Here is a 27,034-nt window from a genome sequence, read left to right as displayed (position 1 = left end):
CTTTTTAATAAATTGTTTTGGCAGTCCCAATAAATGACGCCGTCTTCGGTGAAACGGAATAGTAACATTGCTCTGCAATACCTGGAGTTACCTGTCTCAGCACGCTCTCCGTGAACTGATACTGATGATATTCAGCTGCTTTAAGTATGATGCTCTCAGGGCTGCACATTGTCCCATGGAACAGAGAAAACGAGAAATAGCGTTAAGTACTGAAGTAATGTATTGGCTTGATGGTCTTCAGTATGCACAACATTCTGTGCAAAGGTAGCTGCGTACAATTTCTGCAAAGCTTTTCTGCCTTGCTGTGAGAATTTTTTGCTCATCTCTCATTACAGGTTGCGTTTATCATCACTCTGGGTGTGTATGTGTTCGTCTGTGTGTGTTTGTTTGTTTGCAGCATTTTACATTTCAGTAACTGTTAGCTGCATTTCTTATCAAGGCTATAATTTGCAAAATGAAATATTAATGTGAAGTTAAACTCTTGTGTAATCAAGTGTTTACCAAGCGCCCTTTTTTAGTGGCATGTAGAAACTAAGTTCAAGAAATTTTACTTTACCCCATGTTGATTCAGGTCAATTATCATCGTGTATGTCATATTTAGTCATACTCATAAACACGCCACTCTAAGGTGCTAAAAGACTCTTATAAGGTCATAAAAGGAATTATTAAACAATTATCATTTTGTTTTAGACCTATTCCTCTTCCTGTTTCCAACAACGCTTTCCTTCTTGAACGAAATCAGTTAGGATATCCGGTCATAGTGATACCACCCACAGGAGCCTACGAACTAAAATCCCTTCCTTTTGTTTAATACATTTTTATTGTTCACTGTGTTTTATTTACACTTTACAATTATGATACTGTAAGACGATAATTTACTGCCGTTTATATTGCTACAAACATGACTGTCCAAGTAGAAAAATGTAATGGACTTTGCATGAAGCAAGTGTCGAAGTAACACAGTAAACGTATAGGCTACATTTTTCTCATTAGCATTTCCAGATAAAATTCACAAGTACTTCATGTTTCCCCAAATACTTCCACAGTTCATTCAAAAGTCTGTGGCTCCTCTAAATCTACAGAGAGAATCATCCGAACGAACGTACTTAAAATGTTGTGTATTTTTGGCATCCAGCAATGAGTTCTTCGCCTGTTACGTATAATGACATTCCACCGTACTTTCACGTAGGAGAATGCTTTATCAAGAAAGCCATAGCTGAGGCAAGCTAATTATAAGCGCGACCTAAAACTCACCTCATTTCTCGAGCACCAATCTTGTTAACATAGCGCCGTGTCAGAATAATTCAGCATTACCGCGCCGAGGAAAAAGGGCTATGGGGCTTTTGCCGTACACGGCACAATTTTTTTTCCGCCTAAAATGTACATCTAGCGGAACATGCATAAATCTGCATAACTTGAATATAGATAAGCGGAAACAGCGACCCCTGCGATCCGGAGCTATATTGATTACAGAAACTGGCGCGTTTTTTCAATACGCGGACAGCGCAATATGCATTTATATGCATAGAAAGTAGACGGCGCGCACGCGAAGGAGTGGATAGAGAGAGCATACTATGCTTACTGCCGACCTCTAACCTAACCTGCTGAATTTATATCACAGAGCTAGAACGAGGGCACATTTTACAAACTGCGTGAAGGTAAAGAGTATTGTGTGCTATTATGAAATTAATGCGAAGATTATTCACGAAATAAAGCTTCTTATATTGCTCTGCGGAAGGATTTAGTGTGTCTGAGAGTACTTCATTTGCTATGTATAGCCTCACTTTATGGAGAAAATACTACATTTAAAGAAGTTCTTCAGCACTAGAGGATGAACATCATGAAATGAAGCTGAGGTATGTTTAAAGTACGACCTTGTGTTTATCATCCTTGTGCTGGACGTACGATTATGGAAGCTTCTCTCTTTAAAGAGCAGAAAAATTCACTGTTAACTGGTCCTAAACTGAAAAATCAAGATCAAACATTGACGGTAATTCCAACTACCGTGAAACTGACTCGAGGTAAAACGTGAGTTTCGGATCGTAACAGGCCCTATGTGTAATGAATGAAGTTCATCGATATGCTACCTGTATTGTATTTCATATAAGAAATTATTCAGTACAACATATCAGTTAACTGGATTGCTGCATAGTTAAGTAGTCAATACCACAGAATCTGACATCATACCAGGATTCGCAACCTAGACCACACAAACACCTAACTACAGTTCTGTGTTCCACGGATAACTGTATGATACTACGACACCGGATTTTTCGGCTTATAGACCAAGAAATAATTTGTACTTAAATCAGCTTAATAAAAAGAGAATTCTTACATTTTTAGCAGAGGTAACTAAGTTCTTTTCAAATGTTGAAGTTCATAATTATATATTCTTAATAACAATCATGTAGTTATTTTTGCTCACTTTTCGAATTGTATTTTCTTTCTGGCAGACTTTTGTGTAATTAGATAAGTGATGAAATATTACACTATCAGCATTAATCACACATTTCTGAGCTAAAGTCATTTCTAGTGAAGCGTAATAAAGGTAATCTGTTCTTCAATGATATGATTGTTTCTTTCAAACTTCAGAGGAGGACTGTGACAAATTTCACGAATGCCTGTGTGAAGTATTATGCTGTAGTAAAAAGAAGTAACTTCATAGACACCTATGTCCAACATGAGCGTGCGTTAGTACACATACTACACTGTAAGACATAAAAACGACGTACTGCGAAGGAATTATCCGAAAATGTGATGTACATTTACAGATAAACGAATGATTACAATTTGATAAAAATAGCGCCCTCCTGAGGGATATCCTGTCAAATTCCGTTCAACTGTAGTGTTAGACTGTCAGAACCCCGAGGTAGTTGGCGGTCACTGCCCATAATTCTCCACACGTTCTTGATTGGGGAGAGTTTCAGCGATCTTTCTTGGCCAAGGTACGGTTTGGCAAGCACGAGGACAAGCAGAAGAAACTCTCGCCAGCTGAGGCCGGGCATTATCATGGTGAAATGTAACCCCAGGATGGCGACGAATCGCTTGGCTGTGGGGGTGCGGCGGATGGCGGAAAGGTGCCCCCGCTGAGAACAGAAATGGGACACCAGGCCGTCACCCCTGGTTGTGGGGCACTATGGCGGAAGAGAGTCAGGAAGGGGGGGGGGGGGGTCTCTGAACACACAGCTTCGGCTTTGAATGTCATAGACTGGAGTGAATTCTCTTCAGTCATGAGTCCCGCTTCGAACTGAGCCCCGATGAACAAGCGAATTTTTCTGAAATTGAAATTATTGTTTTGTCTGTAAATGTGCATCTCATTTACCGATTTCCATCCCATTCGGGTAATTTCTTCGTGGTGCATCTTTTCTCTTAGAGGATATTTTGATGACAAGTTTTCTTTTTCTTTCTTGCACCTAAAATAGCACAGAAATCTCATCGGAGATTGCTACGTGGAAATAAGCAAAATAAGTTAACAATTTGACGTATTTCTCTCCCATACGTTTGTTGACCAAAAGTGAAAGCCTGGCTGAATTGATTCATTTAAGAAGCTGTAAAGTTTATTCTTATTTAATTCTTCATACTAAAACACTCAATTCTGAAAATGTACCAAACTTATTTGATTTTTAACGTATTTTCAATTTAGGAATAGTATTCATTCGAATGTGTGATTCGGACAACGGCGAAAAGTTTGTGAACAACAATCATCAGCAACAAGGCATAGAAATGGTGACTTCACAAACTGTCAGAACCTACTGCCTGCAAAGATGGTTAATTTGAAGCACGGTAAAGATACTTTGTTTGTATGTTCAATATTACATGCTTTATCACATCAACAGAATTTGTACTTTAGTAGCATCACTAGGCTACTCTCAAAAGAATTGCAAATTCATTCCAGTGATTCAGTTTCATTTGTTATCTGACATGCCCTTCAGGTCACAGCGCGTCGTCTTATAGGTCAAATCCTCCTGAACCTTCATTAAATTCTAAGTTTCACATAACTGTGAACGGTTCACTCTGTCAACTTTTCCTAGATTTTCTAGCTATGGAACTAGCTCCATGTAGATATGTGGTCTATTGAAACGGATGACAAAATTTACCACTATCTCTGTTACAGCCAACATTATCAATCTCGTTTCATAACAACACTTAATGAACCTGGAAAAATTGTCAGAAACGAGTAACGCCAAGCGCAATATCTATGATGCGCTAGCTTTTAGTTGTTTCCATTCTATGTACGAGGACATTGAAAGATAGCCACATTGGCAGCCAAGTGGAAAAGTATAGAGTAAGGAATATCACTTTTTAGATTGTACTTTGCAATAACGGCTTCAAACTCCCGATTACCAACTTTTGTTACTGTGTTAGTTTAAGAAAGTATCGTCACCGTCATCAAATGAACCCCAAGACATTGTTCGTGGCAGTTTCTTCGTTGAAACATGACGTAATTCCCGTGTTAACCCATAAAATTAATTGAAATATTCTCGCTTGACATTAAATGTTTCTCGGTAAATGGCCAATCACTAAACACTTGTCGGCCGGAGTGGCCGAGGGGTTCTAGGCGCTTCAGTCTGGAACCGCGCGATCGCTACGGTCGCAGGTTCGAATCCTGCATCGGGCATGGATGTGTGTGATGTCCTTAGGTAAGTTAGGTTTAAGTAGTTCTAAGTTCTACTGATGACCTCCGCTGGTAAGTCTCATAGTGCTCAGAGCCATTTGAACCATTTTGAAATAAACACTTGTTAGGGGAAACATCGGTCATTCAGTTCTGAAAAGAGCACGATATATTGTCATTAGTTACACAAAGCATAGGGAAATAAATTTTACAATCCTGAAAACTAAATGTGCGTACTGGTCATTACTTGAATTGTTGTAGCGCAGATATTCTGAAACATACCGTCTACGGGTGATTCCCGAGTTCGGTGATAAAATGTCATAAAATTGCCTTATCTTACCTTCGGTGTATCAACGGTAAATAGATTTACTTTCTGGAGTAATTCCGTCTTTGACTCCACAGAAACAATTAGACACTATTGGAAAACAATTCTAATATTCATAAATAGAGCACCTCTCACTCTGTCACAGAAATGGTCAAAATATACCCCCACTACAATATTTGGTTATTCCCTTGTGAATAAAAGGTGCTAGTAGGAAGCAAAATCGGTTTCAAAACAAACTGAAATCATTTCTGTTGGAAAACAACTATACTGACGATGGCCTCCATACTACAGTCATTTACTGGACATCAAAATCTTACAGATCAAAACTGAGGAGATACGAGGTTATCCTTAACTGTGTTTCTTTAGGTAAAGATTCAGCGACTGAAAAGGAATATTTCACGCCACACGAGTTCTTTAAGGAACAGTTCGTTTGAACCACATGTTGGTAAACTACATATGTTTCAAAAATAAAAATTGTATGTTACACTGAATTTGCCTTATGTTGATACAAAACGGTGTGTGACACATAGGTTACACGGTGACATTCATCACTGTTAAAACTACTTGAGTTGTTGTCGACAATTGAACATTGTGGGAGACAGGTGTAAGTTCTTATAATTTATGATTTTTATTTTTTTTATAGTCTTTGTTAATAGATTCGTTTCTCTATGTACGCTAGGCTACATTTTTCTGCAAATTTGACGCATAGCAACATTTGACTCTTCGGAATATAGATCTGGTCGAGTACATTACTATGACAACCTTGCCCATCCCCTCCTCCTACGTACGCTTGACTATATTCTTCTAGAAATTTGATGTCATAGCAACATTTGGCTCAGCAGAAAAATAGTTGTGGTGGGGTCAACTGCTACGACAACCTGTCCCACCTCCACGTTAGCTGTCACGGATGTTGGGGCTGCCCGGCAGTGGTTATTTGAATGGGAAAATTATTTATTAAAAATGTTGAATTCGGCACATAAAATCAGTGATATTGATAAAGCAAAAATACAATTGGAGACCACTGCAGACATTAAATTAGTAATGTAGCTAAATAATTAATAAGGTTTTCTGTATTAGACCAATCACTTTCCAGCTCACTTTCAAAATCTTCACTTGTATAAATGTTATTTGGCTTTTGGTGCATAATTTGTGTGCTCTATCCTTACTTTCAATGTACCGTATACTCTTTTACTTATCTTTACCATCAGCAAATATTCTATCCGTCGTCTCTGCTGAAGTGTAGCATGTTGCGTACTTTTGACAAAATTCGAGGAATTTGAAATTATGTCTTACGAAAAGTGCAGTGAAGTTATTGAAAAAGATTGTGCATTTGTTCTGTATGAGCTCATGTTTAGCTGGTCGTCTCTAGTCTCCGTAATGAAGGTGATGGAAGTATTTCTAAAAATCCAGCGAACTCGTCATCTCTGGTACACCTATTATCCTGCCAAGATTTAGAAAACTTAAACATAATTGCCATGGAGAGACCATAAGCCGAATTTTGATTAATTTTGCCGCCAAACCGTAGTAAACATCGGCTGCTTAAGAAACATACAACTTTACCTCCTTCTCGGTTTCAGAAGCAACAGCATTGGAAGGCCCTAGTATCTTTTCGTCGTCCGTTTCATCTCTGGCTGTTGTCTTACTCTATCTTGCGAAGGTTCGACTACTGATCTGGCAGTCAGCACGTGTATTATGAAGTGATAACCCCTGCTATTTTACCACCTTCAGTGCTGCAATCATACCGTCTGGAGAAACTGTTTGTCCTGTTTTACGATTTTTCAACAGAAAACGATTAAAAAGCAGGTAATAAAACCTGCGAGGCTAAGTTGTCATATGTGACAACCAACTCCGAAATTTTTTTGACATCCAACACTAAACAGACACTCAGACGAACCAGAATTGGAAACACAAACTTTGAATGTAGTCTCAACGTTTATACGGAATAACATTGTGCTGCTGTTAAATGGTAGCAGACAATAGATGCGATAGAGACTTCATTGTACACATAGCAAGTAATGAGAGTTAATTACATCAATAATAAGTTGTAAACATATAAAAAATACCAAAAAGATCCGTAAAACTATCTAAAAGGACCATAAACTGCGTGCACCGTAACCAGAGTATGTGATCGCTCTGCGGTTTAAGTTTACTCCAGTAGGAATTTTTAGTGACTGAAAACTGCGGCGAGTGACAACAAAACCGTGCGACAACCTGCCCAGATCTCGCCCACTCGTTACAGAAACTTACAGATACACATGTACTGCCTGTTTCAGGAAGACGAATACTTGAATAGCCCAACGAGTATACGGAGGAAAGGTTCCCAAAAAGCGTCAACCGAAGAGGAAAAAGCTTATCGCCGTTATTAAAGCCATACGACAAACTACCTCATTAAATCTACAGAGAGGCCAATGTTCTTCACAAAGAATTTTTGGCACATTAGAGTTGAAAACAAGGCACTGTATTGTGTACGAGTAGATTCATAAGAAGGTGACCGTCAACTTACTCGTGAAATATACACTTAGATAAATACAGCGTGGAGAGTAATGACGTTGGGATCTAGAAGTGAATTATTCAGCGCTGTACTGCAATGCCTAACTCCTAATACTATCCGCCGTTCGCAACTTCGGCCTCTTTCAAACGTGATGGCGTTCCCAACGGTTGTGGTAGCAATGTCTAGGTTGATGGAAATCTGTGAAACACCCATGTCAGAAATCGTCAGTAATCATTCTTTATCAGACATATGAATACTTGATCAGAAATCTTATTTGATACTTTACAAATAATTTACCATCTTTGACGACATTATACTCGGGTTATGAGCCGAGTTGTAGCGTCGTGTTGTTGCAGAGTTTCAATGAGTTTTCCACTCGTCATCTTCAGGCGAAGTCGTCTTCACCAGAAAATGCCAAGTAGGAAACTTGCTGAATTATTCCGATAACATGACGTTACGAGTCGGCTGATAATCAGAGATGATTTCGTTAGTGAAATAGTTTCAATCTCAGTTTGTTATGTAATTAACAATACAACCGGTTTCGGCTTTCCGTCGTCATCAGATATGTTAAAAAATGGAAAAACACCAGTGTAACGTTAATAGGTTTAACTGACCAAAGAGCTCAGAAATAAATCTAACAATACTTAATAAAGATAACTTTGCTAACAGCCGTGATATAATATTACAGTGCTGAGATACGAAGAACAGCGCCGAATGTTCTGTACGCGCACGTACACGATCAAGTGCTAGCCATGACATTGGTGCGCCCTATGCTAATGCAAACGAGAGTTATAGACGATAGAGCGTGCTCTTGATGTTGTAATTGAAACGTCTCCTTTGGAAAATTATGAATGACAGTGGTGGGAAACCTCGTACGTTATAGGATTTTCAAACAGTTGAGCAAAACTGAACGTACTCAGACATTTCTCCCTTTACTTATTCTGATCATCACTAAACTGACACGCAATATTTTTTACCGCAACACAACCTGACTTTCAATAATCCCTACAACTGAATGGCCCTGACTAACAATAACGTATACCTTTCATGAATCACTTACCTCACAAAAATCTTCGTTACTCGAACTACCGCAATACAGCGAGCGCCTCATAAAAGATTCTAACTACTGAAGGCACTAACAACTGGTAGGTATAGTTAGCAAATGAAAGATTTTGATAGAGGACAAACAATGTATTTACCTTAATAATGTTCAAAAGTCATCATATATATCTATCAATTCATGACAAGCATCTTTACAGATTTCCTTTTTCTGACGGACACACATCCAGATCGTCCGCTTATAGTAACCTCTCAAAACTGTTGCATCTCTCTCTCCACATCCACCACTGCTGGCGGCTCACCTGCAATTGCACAACGCTACGCGCTGTTCACATAAAACTGCCCAACACTGTCCAGGCGAATATTCCAACAATGAGTCCAACCAGCCACAGATTACACACAACAGAGTCAGTTATTTTTCATACAGAACGCTACGTGGCGTCACCAACATAAAAACCTAAACAACCTATTTACAGTATATAGGTTCCCAGCTTGACAGTTTCAGTAGTTAAGATATTGACGATCGTTAATTAAAAGGGTTTCACTTGCCTAAAGGGTGTGTCTAACAGTAAAACGTAAGATATAAATAATATTGAGCAACAACCTCATTACTTAGAACGACAGTAAACCGTGTAAAATTGGTATAGTAAGACGCATAGAATAACTTACAGAACGACAAAGTAAATGTTGCCGAAAAAGTGATAAATGAAACCGTAACTACGGTGGTGAGCAAAAAGTAACTATGAAAGTAACTTCCGCATGATGTGTTACTTCTATGTAACATATCTCGATGAAACATGAAACATACGTGGAGAGAACTACAATACGGTACAGAAGGTTACAGAGAAATACGCAATGAGACGAAATAGAATGACATTTTAATACAAAAACAACAATTTCACTGATGTCACCGCATTTAATGATGATCCTCTGGACATTACAAGAGACGGAAAATGGTTTTTAATAGGGATTACGACCAGCGCGGACGGCACTGCATACTCTGCAGCGTGCTCCCACTCTGGCCACAAAACTGGTTATGAGCTCTTCCAGTAGATCGCTTGATTCCTCCACCAGTGCGGCTGACAACATCTAGATGGCCACGGGTGGGTGTGGTCGTGCTGCAATGTCTCCCCAATGCATCTCATACGTTGCTACCTGTTGAACAGTATTCCTGGTTTCATTACGTGTTTTCGCCTCTCGGCTTGTGAGCGTACGTAATGTGCGCAACAAAATTGTCGAAAACGGTCGTTCTGGCGGTCTGGGTGTTATGGTGTGGTGAGGCGCAATGTTGCATGAGCGTTCTGACCGCTAAATGTGAGAACACCGTATACTCGCTAGTCGTCTTTTCAGCCGTGCATTCGGACCTCAGTTCATTTTTATGGATGGCAGTGCGCGGCTACATCGAACTACGCAATTGGAGGAGCCTTTGGAGCGACCACTGGACTGGCCTGCTCGTTCTTCCGACTTCAATCACATCGAGAACAAGTGGGTTGCGTTAGGGAGACGTATAGCGAGCGTCACGTCCACGTGCACCAAAGATCATGCAGCAGTTGCCATCGGCGCTGGTTGACGAATGGGCACCGTACCACAGGATCACGTTACCAACATTGGGGCTAGCATCGGAGCACCCTATATTATCGTCCGTTGTGATCATACACACTACTAAGAAACATGTCTCGCCTTTCGTAATGTCCAGGCGACCATCATCAATTAGGGTGACTTTACTGTGACTATTGTCTTTGAATGAACGTATCATTTCTGGTCCTTCTATGTATGGACCAAGTTTTGAGCTATATTACTTGACGGCGACACATCATGCCAAAGCTGCATTCATCATTAAGTTTTGCGCACCAGTGTATGTAATTTAAAGTCTCGATTGCCTACATTCAGAATACATTCCATCCAGCGTCACACAGCGATCTCTCTGTAAAGTGTTTTGTTTTCCTGTGAGTGTGATAGCGAGAGAAGGTCCAGTCTCTAAGACGCAGGAGGTTGGTGTTCTTTGCCACATGTCGAGTTGCAGCTATTACATCTCCTTATCCTCGATAGGACATAACTTTCAGCACGTCGGTGCTTCATGTGCCTGGGCAATGGAACGATTCCTCCATAGGCTGGAATGTAAGGGAAAGTTTCTTCTCAAAATTCCCAAATCTAAGCCCCCTGGTACTCTATACTATGGAGTTACAGGAAGCCGTTACTGAAGAGTAACGGGGTGGTATGGTCTTTGCAGCCTGCGTCACTGTACAAGAGAAGACAGGGATATTCGAGAGAACGCAGCAAATTGTTGTGCGTTGGCTTAATGCATGCATAGAGTCTGACGGTCCACAAACTGAACAGCCGCTATGAACAGAAGTAGGTCTTAAGGAGATGAAAGTTTATATTTCATGGGTACAATAAATAATTATTGCTGACCATTGCTTCCTTACCTTAGACTACCCCGTTTAAGACCAGCTACAGTTTGCGAAACTTTCACCATAATGGTATGGGACAGTTATTTCAGCTACACTACAACAAAGGACGCCTACAATCGTTCCACCACCGACGATTCCCACCCACAAGAGTAGAGACGTACGTCTAAAGAAAACGGAAGAAAAGTTATTTCTTCATATCAGTCGTCTGAGTTTTTTTCCATATAAGGTACATAACGGCAATCTTTGTCCTGAAACAAGTGCTCTATTCTAGGTTGCCTATGTTTCTTAACAGCCGTATCAACTTCCGTTCCCACCAAGTAAAGAATTTATATTGTGATTAGTTTCCAGGATACGAAGAAAAAAATGATAACTTTTATTCTGGCCAACTTCATTTCTCTTCATGGACGAAATGTTGTGATCTGATAAAATGTGGCAAAACAGTTTACACTTTTTCATGTGGAACAAAGTGCGAAATAATAGTAGGTTAATGTCCTTAAAACTATGTTACAGAACAGATCTGCTGAACTGACCTGCAGTCATCTACTTGCACTTTGCTTGAATACCAATAAGAACTTTTAAAAATATTCTGTTGCGTTTCACACCCCAACTAGGATTCTAAAATTAGCAATGAAAATTTTTCAGTAGTGATAGTTTAATTATAGACTTTTATGACTACACTTACCTTGTGTCTGCTGATTTTTTGGTACGGCTTTCATATGATCTCTAACAGAATGGAGCAGTAGTGGAACGTGTCGGCAGATGTTCTTAATAATTGTAAATTTAGTTTCTTTCTAATTCGTATCTTTGTAACTGTTTTTCTTTTGTCACAGTTGGCAGTGAAGAAGATGTTTCGAGCACAAGACTAATACCTGAGAGCACAGTGGCTACTTCAACGGGTAAGTCTTCCTTTTCCTCCTTTCTCCTGGTGTTATCCAGTATCTTCACGGGCACAGCCTGTTAATCCGAATTTTAGTGACAGATGGTGACCAGTTAATACTCATTACTTTCGGTCGCCGTACCTTTCGCCCTGTGATTTATAACTTGTGTACACCATCTGCCTGCGTTTAATGTTATTCCACGTAAAAGATTGAAAATGTTTTCGAAATGTTTGCCAGCTGTGTAAATGGGGCGTGACATGGGGTTGAGGCAGGTATTCCGCTATTAGGATGTGGGAAACTGCATAAAAACTACGTAGAGTTGGACCAGCATACTGACTCTCGTCAGTCCACCAGTGGGACACGATCCCGGCGCACGTGCTTCCCCGAATACTGAAAGCGGCATACTAACACACAGCTATTTGGGAGGGTTCACCTTTGTGAGTAGGTACATGCGGTATTCTCATACTCAGTGGCAAGTATTTTAAAATTCAAGTGAACTTTCAGAACCATAAGATAACATAAAACTAATCGCTGAATACAACCAAAACACAACTAAACCATTTTGTAATTTATATTTAATAGGAAAAAAGTCTCTTCCCATAGGTGTAAACGAAGTTGTGAATGTATATTTTGAATGTCAAAGTGTTATACATCTGAAAAACGAATTCTCTTCCTGAGACATGAGCATTCTCCTCTCAAAAGTGGTAAAAATAGGATTAGGAGCCATAAACAAATATCTGGAAGGAAACAGAGAGTGAAGTTGAAAAACTTAACTAGCACCTCTACATTCATGTCAGATTGCTGAGTGTCCTCTGACTTTTTAAGAACACAGTGAGTTAAATGTCCTAAATCTGAATTTTAATCAAAATACGGCTACCAATGAATATCGTACTCAAAGACTCCAATCGAAGGCGCTAAGGGAAGGAGTTTCCCGTTGATTTCGTTTCACGAAGCCAATAGAGAGAGAGCAAAATAAGGTGTCAAATTAAACTAGCAAAGTTGGAAAGGACTGACATCGAAACCTACCTTAATAACAGAAGCTCATTTCTATTCAGTTCCTCGGCATTAAAATTTTGAGTGTAGTACGCGTCACACCAGACGGCGTAACACAGAGATTCAGTAAAAGTGTGATATTAATTTTAGCAATGAGGATTCCAGAGTGCTAATGGTGAGTCTAACATTAATGCAGTTCCCACAGATTCATACAATCTGCTGCAGCATAATGCTACTTTAATAAGAATGTCGGAGATGACGAATCCGTCAATGATATGCACCCTCTACTATGAACTTTCTCATTACGCATGATTTATCTGACAGCTGAGAATTGAAACAGAAAACAAGAGGATAGGGCCACATGGAAATTTGGGTTTTATACCTGATAGAGAAATTACGAATAGAAGTGAATTATTGGGCAAGGATGCGAGAGGAAAGTGAATGAGGCCTTTTGGACGGGCCATAAGAGCAATAACGAGGAGTGGTGTCGAAAAACCACGAAAACGAAAAATGTTGATAGACGATCGGAGATTTTATGTACACTCCTTCAGACAGAAGTGGTTCTTTCGCCTCATCGCTTTGCCTCAAGGTAACCCAAGTTCTTTATTATAATTACAACTTGGTTATTAATAACACACTGATCATCTTCACATTTTTGTTCGAGTACCGAGAGCCTCTAGTGAAGGAATGAAAAGGATTGTTTTACTTATTTTCTAGGTAACCCGGTAATGCTTCGCAATTGCTAAATATGTGTCGTAATTGTATATAAGTCCTAGTCTCCTTCTCCTTCTCCGTTCTGTCCATCGCCTTCCCCTCTCACTTTTCCCATCTATTTGTGCATCTTCTCCTACTCTCCCCCGCTGTCAGGGTTCGTACGGAATATTTATTTATTGAATTAGTTATATTCACGGTTGATGTGACTCGAATTTTAAGATTTATCTTCTAACTTTTATTTTTTGAATATTTAATTTCACAGTGCGTCTCCTCTTCACTCCAGTCCACATCGCCTCCTCACCTCCGTATATGTCCATCCCCTCCATCTTCCCTTCCCCCCTTTCTCTGTCCATTTTATTCATCTCCCATCTGTGTCCATCTCATACCGCAAATGCAACCACAACTATATAACAAAATAATTTAGAATCAACGGGTAAATCGGTTGAGTTAATTAATATAAGGGGTACAGGAGAGATATCTTCAGTTGCTGAATCTGTGAGAACATTAGCTTCAGATATTTCTCATGGATTTATTCTGTATCTGTGATCGGTACGTCTGCTGATTAATATTCCGGAGTGCTGTTCTAATCATAAGTTGTGTGGCGAAATAAATAAAAAAAATAAATTCATTGTTTTTTTTTGTTTTTTTTTTTGAAAAGAGGAAAAAATTACGGACATGGAACTGTAACTTTAGAATTTTTGAAGGGCTTTTTTACGGACTGTACTGACCGGCTTGAATGCGGACAATTTAGCACTGCGTGAAATATGCCTGTAATATAATTTACCATTCCGATTAATTACATTTTTGAATTCTACGTCATTGTTGATTTATTCAGAGTTATCACCTTAGACGTAAAATTCGTCTTTCTGCCACAGTATAAATTCATTAGTCACCGTCGGTGTCCTTCTCTTTGTCGACCGTGTGTATCTTCCTGAGTCGGCATCAGTTCACTCCACGAAGACGGTGGAAACCAAGGAAATACAATACTACGTCACTTTAAATAATTCTCGTAAAACTTAGATACTTCTCACTATTTTTTATTCACAACACAATAAGACTTGCTCTGCTCGTCTCACAAACCATAATTACTAACAATATGGCTGCCTCTCCGCACACTCCAAAAATCAAGACCATCCTCCACAAGGCAACAATCGAAAGTGTCTCTTAGCTCCTTCTTGGAGTATGAAACAAAAGAGAATCCAATGTGAACGTTACAAAGATTATAATCTACATGCCTTTCAATTTAATCTTTGGCGCAGCCTTTATGTCTCTGCGTCGGAATGTGTCATTACAGCTGCCCCCCTACTGTATACTGTCACTAGAAAATTTTATTTGGTTGACAGGATACAGTAGTCGACCTTGCAATTGATAGGTTTGGGGGTCTTTTATTTACAAACTTCTTTTTTATTGTCTCATTTTCATGGCACTGTGAGATCTTTCGTATTACTGAGTGTGTGTCAGTTTTTTGGTATACTTATGCTAATATTTACAAACCTTAATCCTAATATACAAAGTTATCAGTTTAATACTGAGAAAACGACATCATGTAGTAAAGTTTGTACAATAAAATATACAATCAATACAACGTTACTTACAAATGTTTCCTTCCTCATCAGAGGTGAATATTAAGTCCTTGTATTGTTTTCTGTATTTATTCTGGGGCGACGAGCTTTGTACGCTAGCCCCAGTGTTGAACATGGGCGGGTGATACTCGCGCCTGATTGTTTGGTCGCCCGTTAGCGGGCGACGTTGGTTGAATGCGCGCGCCAGTGCACTGAATATACACCGACTTGCGGGTACCGTCAAGACTTCCGAACCTCAGTATGCGTGTGCTTTTTGTAGTTCCTTCCAGTACTTAGACTGGATACGTCGAGGTACATTGAAATATGTGCCCCGAAGAACACACCACACTATGTTCGAGGCGGAGGACGATCCCGTCGATGCAGCTCCAGGTAAGAAGCGTACCATGTCAAACTTGTTTGGCATTGTCCTTTCCTATTGTGACGCCATGGGTAGTTTGACGATAAAAGCTTTAATTTTCGATGTCACTTGTTTAGGCTCGCTGACACTTGCAACGTAGCGCTACTTTGCACAATTTTAATTTCTACACACACCACCTTAACCGGGAGTATTGCGATCGAAACTTCCTTTTTCATTACACTTTTTTCTTCGCATTAACCCCTTTTACCTATTGTACCGAGATTCATTTCCCTCAATACTTCTGGTCAATGTACATAAGTATTCACAAATTTGTAAGTCACGGGACTTGGCATGAAATACAAAATACATCACATAAAATGGAATAACATATAACACATACAATATATTGGTTACATTAATTACAGGAAAAAACTATCGACGAAAATTGAACACTTTTTTGACCACTCGTAGTGGCTTCTTCGTCTTGGATTTTACTGACACACACACCTTTTTCCATTAATCTGTTAGAAGGAACAATTCCTTTGCTTTCCATTTTGAACTCGAGTGTAAGTTATGACATACCTCAGCATGCAGAGAACACACCTGTAGCCGCTCCACTGCAGCTTGGGAAGGGAATTTTCTACCTTCTACTTAGGGTAATGGCAACGACTACGTGTATGCTACGGTTTTTACGTATAAAATCTGAAAATGCACAAAATAATAATTTATGTGTAGCATAACCCTAATATGTACAGTGTTTTGTGCTTAAGCACGTTTTGGTGTGCCTGTAAATCATTATCTCTAATAAAATTTCCTACTTTAACATAGACATATAAACATAAAATCTTAAAGTTCAGGGTGTAGCTACTATTAATATGTACAGTGTTTCATAATAGCGGCACGCCCTTGTGTGCGTGTATCATCTTCAATTAAAGTGCGCTTATAGGCGTCTTGTGTTATCATGGGAGAGAAAAATACAGACATTTTAATGCATCGGTTGTCATGAAAATCTATGTACACGAATAATCCGACTGTCATAGCTTCAGTGCAGCATAAAATTCTGTATGACGTTTTTGTTCATAATTCATTTTATAGACGATTCCTTTGCTTACAGGTCGTCGATCACACTACTTACCTGTTTCTCGTATAGCGGCGATATCATTTTCATTCTTTGTGACTGTAAATCGTGATATGTATTAAAGATATAATTTTAACATGATTTATCCTTTCATGTTTAAAGTGGGTAAAGTAATTGATACCTTCCTTCTGCATACATGAGAGAAGCATCGCTAATGTTGCACTTTGTATCAGGTTTTTCGTATTTTCTCGTAAACTCGTAGAGTCTTACGGTTTTAATTAAGTTGTTTCTTGACGTTAGGTATACCTGTTTATACGAGGTTGTCTTAGAGTTTAATTTTCCTTATACACATCTACGTTGTTTAAGTTCCATACATGTACAGAGCTTCTTTTGCCTTTCACACATTCATACATACGTTTATACACACAAAAAATATCTACCACTTAATATACACATTGCTAGTGGGACCCTTTTTCGGTACCCTGCACCATTCCCTCAATATTCCAAAATAATTCAGGGTGTGCTGAGCATCGTCCCTTATACTAATAATACTTACAACTAAAAATTTCTTCTTACATACATAACTGCCTTACTGTCCGTTAATGCGCAATCATTCCATATTTTCCTCCTTTACACTTTAGCTTTCGCTTTCGTATATGTAACCTCGTGTATAGCTTATATATCTTACAAAGTTGTTTGCTGAGTGCTTTAGGTGGTTCCTAACGTTAATGTGTTTCTCTCTCTATATAAAGCCTAGGTGTTTGTTTTGAGGGTGATTCAGTTCATTACTCACGCTGCATAGATTTGTTTATTATTTTCCTATTTTAAAGATTGTGTCATTCTCTTAGTCACAAAAATTTACGCGTTTATCTTGTTCATTCTGAAAATCGCTCGTTACTGTGTAATGTAAATGTATGCGTTATCTCTTTTCTTTCCTCTTTGCTGCTTTTTCCCTATATGTAATTGTGTGTTGTTCTCGTGTACATAGCCTTTCTTCCGGTTATATATCTGCATTATTAAATTTTTCTATTGAGCTATTTTCTTTGTCCTTCCGTACAAGCTAAGATTTTACTCAGTATAATATAATATTACAATACCGTCCATGACCAGTATGTACTTGTATGTCCACTTTTATTACGTTGTACCAGCTTATAATTAAATTTTCTAAGCTACTATTTACAAGGCTTGTGTATCCTTTTTTTTCCTTGTTTTTGAATTAGTTTCGTCTCTGTGTCTCATAGTAAGCATGGTCTCAAAACTTTTAAACGTTCCGCGCATGCGCGCTTACGTACCACGACTGGACTGTAGGCGCGGGGAAAACTCTGCATTGTTGCTGAACATTATTCGTGATAGCCGCCTTCGTATAATATGAGTCACGTGTCGTCTGGACTCGACCGCGCATGCGCCTTCGCGCTTTGTAAACACAGCTGATCGGACAGGGAAGGGGGAAGATTTCTCCCCGGCTCGCTGCCTACAGCGCGGCCGATGACCTCGTCTTAACATGCAGCTATCGCGTGCTCATCAGCTGAGCGTTGGATTGCAACTTTGACGCGTGGCTTGTTGCTCGTCTCAAGCGAATAAACTCTGACCTTCGCGTTAATTTGTCTTTGTTCCTCTCTCTTAAATAACTGAGTTAGACTACAAAAGTACCGTGTGGTTTATTTTATAGTGTTAAGACTCACAGTAACACATGTTTCCTTAGGTGTTGTTAAGTATGCGTTTTGTAGCTGGCATATGCCCCCAGTTGATTACTAGTTTCGATGTTTAATTGAAACTTCAGTTATGTGTTCTAGTTTAATGACAGCAATTTTACTATGTGTTCCAGGGTTGTATAATTTCAATTTTGCTAAAATAACATAAAACCTTTAATGAAAAAATTCCTTGATATCCTTGTGGGGGTATAACCCTTTCACCTTGCCCGTTCATGTGTTACCTAACGGATAACATCCTGGGTGAGGTTTGTCTATTATAATGAAAGGGTCATCATACAACAACTGCCACTTTTTGTTTAATGCCTTAATTTTAGAGGATTTTGGGTGGGTACGTAATAGTAGTCCAATGTTAAATTCTGCAACCTTTCTTATCTTTTTGTTGAACTACTTTCTCCTTATTTCTGATTGTTCTTCCATCTGTAGTAATGCTTGACGTACCTTTTCGTCTAGTGTTATTTCCTTTGTGGCTAATTTAGGTAAAGGTTTTGCCCATTCGTCAAGTTCTGTGCCTTGAAACATTAACTCTGTAGCTGTAAAGCCTGTTGAAGTATGAATTAAATTATTTACAATATGTTGAAATGGAGCTATGTATTCTACCCATTTTGTCTGTTTCTTTGGTATATAAGTTCTTATAAAGCGATTAAATTCTTTAAAATTTCTCTCAATCGGGCTCGATTCTGGGTGAAATTTGGATACCAATATATGTGTTATGTTTTGAGATTCGAGAAATGTTTTCCATTTATTACTAGTGAAGTTTGTTGCATTATCAGTTAATATAATTTTCGGTTTTCCCACTAGTGGTATGTAGTCTTATATCATGCGTTTGATTATTGCTCCCAACAGTACTGCTTTTATAGCATACATTTTTAAGTACTTTGTGAAGACATCATAAGATGCGATCACATATCTAATTCCTCCCATAGCTCGTGGATATGGTCCTGCTGCGTCCACGGAAACTAGTTCTCTTGGTTTAGTTGGAATGATAGGGTGTAATACGTCCAAACAAGATCTATTAAGATGTTTAACCTTCTGACATATTATACAATCCTGCGTCTGAGGTTCGGGAAGTAACAATACGTTGATATTTTCGCTGTACATTTTGATACCCCATAGTGTCGCCATACTCTATGTGTGTGTCTTATCAAATTTTCTATGTATTCTTCCGGGATGCATACACACCACGTGTTGGATTGTTGATTGTGCCTGCAGAAAAGAACATCGTTTGACAGTGTGTAATATTGTTTCAGTGTACTATGGTCATCTGCCTGCAGTTTTTGCATAACTTGTCTCCAACTGTTGTCTTCCTTTTGTAGTTTGCTCATGTCTTTACACATTTTTCTGTTATATAGTTGAAATGTGCCATCATGCATCAGAAAAACTCTAAAATCGGAAGTCTGTTCGATCAATTCATTGAACTCGCTCAAGCCTTGTGGCAAACGCGATAATGGGTCGGCAATTACATTTTGTTCACCCTTGATATAAACTATCTCGAAATCAAATTCCTAGTGGAATAAACACCAACGTGCAATCCGTTTGTGCAGCAATTTACATGTGAGTAAAAACGATAATGCTTGATGGTCACAAAACACTCGTGTATGGCTTTCCCAGATATAGTATTGGAACTTGCGGAAAGCCCACACTACAGCTAATGCTTCAGGTTCAGTTGCCGAATAGGTTCTTTCACATTCCGTTAACGTTCTACTGGCAAAACTAATTATGTTTACTTTCTGTTCTCCATTATCATTTATTAATTGGAACAAACAAGAGCCTAATCCCTGACATGAGGCGTCCGTGCTTAAACAAAAGTTGTAGTTCATGTTAGGATGCTTCAAAATAGGTGCGTTTATGAGTGCCTGTTTGATTTTTACGAAATCTTCCTCACATTTTTCTGTCCACAACCATGTGTGGTTTTTGCTTAAAAGGTTGAGTAGGGAATCACTATTCAGTAACTGTTTTGGCACGAATTTTCGAAAAATGACGTGACCCCCAGAAAAGCTTTCGATTGTTTACGTGTTTGTGGTGAGGGGAAATATTTTATGGCATCAAGCTTTTTTGGATCTGGTAAAATTCCGCCTGGTGAAATAATGTGGCCTAAAAATTTTATTCGATCCCTTCCGAATCCGGACTTCTTAAAATTTGCTGTGACGTCATATTCTCGTAATTTTGGGAACACTTTGTGTACCAATTCTACATGCTCTTGCCAGGTCTCCGTGGCTATGAAGAGATCGTCTACATACTACGTCACTTTGCTAATCAGTTCAGGACCCAATACTCTGTCTAAAGCCTCTATAAACACCCCAGCACTCACGTTGAGTCCAAACGGCAGTACTTGGAATTGATAGCTTGCGCCAGCATGAATGAACGCAGTGTATTTTCTGCTATCACTATGTAGGGCTATTTGCCAATACGAAGCCTTCATGTCAACGGATGTTAAATACTTCACTCCATGAAATTTAAGCAATTGCCCATCTAAGTTCTCCAGCCTAGTGCGTATTGGTACGATGATCTTATTAATTTACCGCGTATCAAGTACTAATCGGACTGACCCGTCAGGTTTGCTGACAGCTAGGATGGGACTGCAGTACGGTGAATGCGAAGGTTCTATCACCTTCCACAGAACCATTCTATCTATTTCTTTGCGAACCGCTTCCTTCTTTGCCCATGGTATCGCATATGATTTATGGCAGTACGTTTTATGTGGGTAGACTTCCATTTTGTATTCATAATTTTTCATTATTGTTGGCTGTTTTCTAAAAATTTCTCGGTATTCATAAATAAGATCTGCTAAGTCATTTTGTTGAGTTTTTGAAAGACAAGTGGATTTTCCTACCTTCTCGTGGGCAGCCTGTTCGTTAATTATTTCCGTGTCTAATTGCTCGGGGTAAGGAATATCTATCAATAACACTTGTGGGTAAACCAATTTTATTTCAGCTTGTTTCTGTAATTGGCCATTACGCTCTATTGTTGACTTTACAAGATTGCCCTTCACACTACGACTGCCCACTCGGAAATAGCAAAGTCCACTGCCTATGTCGATGTTTACTTTATGCTGCCGGAAAACTTCCATACCTAAAATACAATTGACGATTAACTGTCCAACGATTAAGAATGTACAGTTTATCGTGACATTGCTAATGGTAACAGGTATTTGCGTCTGCCACTTAATCCTTTTTTACTTGTTACTTACAGCTGTCAAGATGTTACAATTTTCCGTTGGCAACACTGGTACTTTTGATGCTTTCGAAACTTCATTAAATAAACTGTTAGAAATAATATTCGTAGATGCGCCTGTATCTAAAATTACGTTGGTAATTATAGTTCCTATCTTTGCTGTTATTACAGCCTGCACGAGGTCACTTACCTTGTCCGGTGCCTTCATCTCTTCTTCACATGGATCATCTTCTACGGTAGCATCCTGATCATATCTTAAAAAGAATTGTTTAAGATGTAATGTGTGCTTGTTGTTGCCCCCTGTTGTCAAATCGGTCGGCCGGTGGAGGCTCATTGCGACCGATTGTTGTTTACCGGGGGAGACAACGGCGTTGCTTCAATACTGTCCGTTACCTCTACGAAGTGTACTGAGTGGTTATTCTGTCGCCAATTAGTTTCAGGACCGCTGCGTGCAACATTTTCTTGCGGCCGGCCGTCGCTATTCCTCCTTGGTCTGTCATTTCTATTACTGTAACTACTGTAATTTTCATTTGTGTGCCGCCTTTCATCACGCGGGCCTGACCAATCGTTCACGTGATTTCTATCATTTCCATACAAGCGTAGACTGTAATCTGTATTATATCTTCGGTCTTCACGTCTCTGTGGCGCCGAATTCCTCCGATTTCCGTAATTCCAGTTTCCATTATTTGGCCTTGTCGCATACGGATGCCAACTGTGTGGGTTTTGTCCACTGCCATTAAAATGATATCCGTTACCGTTGTTTTGATTGGTTCCGGAATGTTCATTCCGATTACTTGTGCTCGGCTCTTCTTCGTATATTAGATCAATTGAGTCAAGCACGGAAAGGAAGTATTCAAGGTCGTTCTCCGGTATGGTTACCAATTTTTCGCGTAAGTTCGCGGGTAGTCTGTTTTTCAAATTTTTAGAACATCTACGTGCGGTATTGGATTGTTCCAATAGTCCGGCGTCCACATACGCCGGACTGGGCGCGTGATGTTCTGCGTTATTGACATCGTAATCTGGCACGGGTGAATGAGTGCCTCGCTGCCTGTTGCTTGACGTGGGCAAGTCATTTGAAACATTCAGTCTACCAGCAATTTCCTTGCGTATTCTGTCCTCGGCTACTTTGATTTCATTACCCAATTTTTCAAAAAGTTTTGTTTCCCGGTCAGTTATTGATTCATTTACATTACCGTTTTCTGAAGTTTCATTTATTTTGATAATGTCCGCGTTGATACGTCGAGTCTCCTGTTTCAGAAAACCGACTTCTTCGTTAACTTTATTAACGTCAGGTATTTCTTCACATACGAACTGTACTCTAGTTAAATTTAATTGAATAGCCTGTACGCTTTCATGTATTTCTTTTTGTACTGTTTGTGTTTGATTGTGTGTTTCTACGATTTCTGACAGTTCCTGTTCGTGTTTGTTTGTAAGATCTGACAATTTCTTTTCTAAATCATTTGCCAATACATTGTATACACTATTGACTGTTCTGATGACTTTGTCTTCGATCTTTTGATCGATTTCATTGGTGAATTTATTTAAGCGTTGATCGAAATGTTTGTGCATATTTTCAAATTGTGTGTTTACACTTGAAAACTGCTGTTGGAATCCAATTTCCATGTTTGACAATTTTGTGTTTGTCATGTTGTGGCTGATTTCTAGATTCGCCGGTTTTGTGTTCGTTGTATTGTGGCTGATTTCTAGATTCGCCAGTTTTGTGTACGTTGTGTTGTGGCTGATTTCTAGATTCGCCAGTTTTGTGTTCATTGTGCTGTGGCTGATTTCTAGATTCGACAGTTTTGTGTTCGTTGTGTTGTGACTGATCTTTAAATCAGATAATTGCTCGCTCACGTTTGACATCAGACTATATAATGCCTCAAGCTTAACTGACGAAGCTTGTGTGTTTCTATTTATCCCATTATTTGTAACCATTGTTTCTCTACCACGATTTGATTGAATCGGGCTAGGTTCACTGATTTCACGCTAAATGTTTTCATCTGATCTGGTAATCGATTCTTCATCGACTGTGTACAAGGTTTCATTTGCAAGTGGTTCGTTATTGTTAATCCCTGTCGAGTGCAATTGAATTGTATTTACTTCTACATTATGTTGTGCTGAAAAACTAATTGCGTCATCATTTACGTCACTATTGTCAGAATCGGTGACGCGTCCATGAACATTTGTCAAATTAAAATTCTCCGATTCCATTGTGGAGATATTATTTTTGTCTGTACTTTACTGTTAATCTAAATCTTTAAATTCTCTCGCAGTTGAATTAATAAAAATATCTCGCGATTGTTATTTGTTGCGCGTCGGAAATTTACAAGATGGCGCACTACGTCTTCTAATTCTGCGATTTTTGAACATAAAAAAGTAATTATCAAAGTGTAATTGTGTGTTGCCACCAACACTACCAGGATTTTAATATGGAAAGGAAAAGGTTCCGCTTTAAGTGGAGCTAAGCCAAGGTGCAGCCGCTGCAAGCATTTGCGCTTTCCTACCTTAATTCCGGCTGAGCTGCGTCACTCACGATTACGTTAGTTTTGTAAATCCTTGTCCTTGTTCCTTCTGGTTATTGTGCCATCCGTTTATACAGTTAATATTGTTTCACCTTATTCGTCCTTTTCCATGTGCGTCATGTAACAGAGAAACAGTAATGAGTACAAGTACATTTGTAGTACAACAATCAAGTACTTACTCTTTGTTCCACCAGCACTGTCCTGTCACGGTCGCCAGTGTGGCGAAATAAATAAATAAAAATAAAATTCATTGGTTTTTTTTGTTTTTGAAAAGAGGAAAAAATTACGGACATGGAACTGTAACTTTAGAATTTTTGAAGGGCTTTTTTACGGACTGTATTGACCAGCTTGAATGCGGACAAATTCAGTGCTGCATGAAATATGCCTGTAATATAATTTACCATTCCGATTAATTACATTTTTGAATTCTACGTCATTGTTGATTTATTCAGAGTTCTCACCTTAGACGTAAAATTCGTCTTTTTGCCACAGTATTAATTCATTAGTCGCCATCGGTGTCCTTCTCTTTGTTGACCGTGTGTATCTTCCTGAGTCGGCATTGGTTCACTCCACGAAGACGGTGAAACAAAGGAAATACAATACTACGTCACTTTAAATAATTCTCGTAAAACTTAGATACTTCTCACTATTTTTTATTCACAGCGGGCACTGATAACCTCGCTGTTGTGCGCCCTAAAACACCAATCATCATTTTATTCACAACACAATAAGACATGCTCTGCTCGACTCACAAACCATAATTACTAACTGTATGGCTGCCTCTCCGCACACTCCAAAAATCACGTCCATCCTCCACAAGGCAACAATCGAAAGTGTCTCTTAGCTCCTTCTTGAAGTATGAAACAAAAGAGAATCCAATGTGAACATTACAAAGATTATAATCTACATGCCTCTCAATTTAATCTTTGGCGCAGCCTTTAAGATATTGTATGTCTCTGCGTCGGAATGTGTCATTACAGTTGATAACCCATAAATATAACCTTTATCTCACCTCTTAAAACGGACTACTAAAGAAAAACAAAAGAGCACCCTGTTTTCATATAGTTTTTGCTTAAAGCTGTTTATAAGAGGAAAGAATATATATAGAAGAAACAATTTGTCCAATGGTTTAAATGCCCTGATATCTAAGTTGAAACTGATTACCAGGAACGAAACTGAATCAATCGTTCTTTTCAGCACATGTTCTTGCAAGCAGTCAGTTTTCACACAAATCCAGTACTTAGTTGTTTAAAAAAATGAAACTGGCGAGCACTCACAAACGCAGCAACACTACGTTTCATGGACTCGATTAATGTCTTAAGTATTCCTGGAGGGAATTGACACAATAAAACCTGCAAGGAATTCCATGAATCCGCAAGCGTACGAGAGGGTGCGTATCTCTTGTGCACAACACATTGCAATGCATCCCAGATACGTTCAATAATGCTCTTGTCTGGGGAGTTTAGTGGCCAGCGGAAATGTTAAAACTCAGGAGACTGTTCCTGGAGTCACTCTACAGATATTATTGACGTCTGGGGTGCCGCATTGTCCTGCTGGAATTGCCCAAGTCCGTCGGAATGCACAATGGACATGAATGGATGCAGGTGATCAGACAGGTTGCTTGCGTGCGTGTCTCCTGTCAGAGTCGTATCTAGGCGTATCAGGGGTCCCATATCAGTCCAATTGCACACGCACCACACCATTACAGAGCCTTCACCAGCTTCAACAGTCCCCTGCTGACATGCAGAGTGCATGGGTTCATAATGTTGTCTCCGTACCTGTACATGTCCATCCGCTCGATACGATTTGAAACGAGACTCATCCGACCAACAGTCCTCAACAGTCCAATATCGGTGTTGACGGGCCCAGGCTAGGCGTAAAGCTTTGTGTTGTGCAGTCATCAAGACTACAAGAGTGGGCCTTCGGCTCCGAAAGCCTATATCAACGATGTTTCTTTCAATGGTTCGCATGCTGACACTTCTTGATGGCCCATGCGACGGGGTGGTAAATAAAGAAGTGCGGTTGACGCGCTCTCACACGAATGTGCATGTACAAATGTTGGTTAAAAATGTTATTGCAAATTTTGGCTCTGACGTAAGTCTCAGGGATGATCTGTAGTACTGAAAATGGTGGTAGGCGACACTTATCATTAATGTTTCCTGTTTTGTTATTATTTAAATATTCACACATTTTACACTGTCTCTTACAACACTCGACATAGCTTTCTTAATTGTTCGGTAACGTCTCTATTCACTTCCGTTATAGAGTATGGCGTGTTAGCTCGTAACAAAGATACATGTCCGGTTCTGGAGAACACCCGAAACACAGATATGTGTCCGACCCTCCCTCATCTTCCAGGCGCACCAAAGCGACCGAATGTGTCCGAAGCACTTCGATTACTATATCGTTACTCTTACATTTCTCAAAACTAGTGAAATTTAAGAAACAAAATACGACACACTCGTAGGGGATCCATGGGAGATTGTCACAATAAAAACTGAGTTTAATATAATGAAAAGAATAAAAATAATTAATAAGGGAAGTTAGGCGTTTTGACGCCTGGCACCCGAACGTGCCGACCAGTCAGAAGCAAGGTCAATACCCTCTGTCGCTTGTACCTTACTCCACTTTTGTACCATATGCTCGTACTTCACGTGAATTAAGCTGCTTCAAGACGAGCTTCTAGCAAAATAAAATACTGGCGCCAACAACCAGTAATATCGCACGGCGGTGAACAATATCATCAACATTATGCCTTCCTAATCCATTTATTCACAGCGCCTGATTTTCGCCTGGTGGCAAAAACTGGAACTGATTTCTTTCAGGGGTAAATCATATCCTCATTAATGCATCACAACATTTATCAAGGCTTGGTGTCGTACGATAATTGTAGCACTCACTGGACCGCTGTGAGTACCTGCACTTTAATTATAACCACCCGGCATCATTGTATGAATTTTGAATATTATGATCGCTATTCCACATAGGCTACTTGATTGTGTCAAATGAAGCGTGTTCTCCTACCACCTCTCCAGAACAAACCACGCTGATGAATAGTGAAAGAAAACTTCATGGGCGGTAAGTGAAAAAGCTGCTGATTAAAGGTGTATGTGAACAGTGACAAACAATGAAGCGAAATTCCGAGGGA

General features: G+C 39.4%; 1 protein-coding gene across 1 annotated transcript in view; it reads left to right on the top strand.

The window, feature by feature from the left end:
• Nucleotides 1-27,034, top strand: part of LOC126100436 (protein sidekick-2-like) — a 720,869-nt gene that overhangs the window by 249,268 nt on the left and 444,567 nt on the right. Inside the window, exon 2 of the mRNA XM_049911040.1 lies at nt 11,729-11,794. Coding sequence (XP_049766997.1) covers nt 11,729-11,794 — 66 coding nt within the window. The remainder of the gene's footprint in view (nt 1-11,728; nt 11,795-27,034) is intronic.

This window comes from Schistocerca cancellata, chromosome 9 (assembly GCF_023864275.1).
Source record: "Schistocerca cancellata isolate TAMUIC-IGC-003103 chromosome 9, iqSchCanc2.1, whole genome shotgun sequence".
NCBI classification, from domain to species: domain Eukaryota; kingdom Metazoa; phylum Arthropoda; class Insecta; order Orthoptera; family Acrididae; genus Schistocerca; species Schistocerca cancellata.
This window is presented reverse-complemented; position numbering and strand designations above follow the sequence as displayed.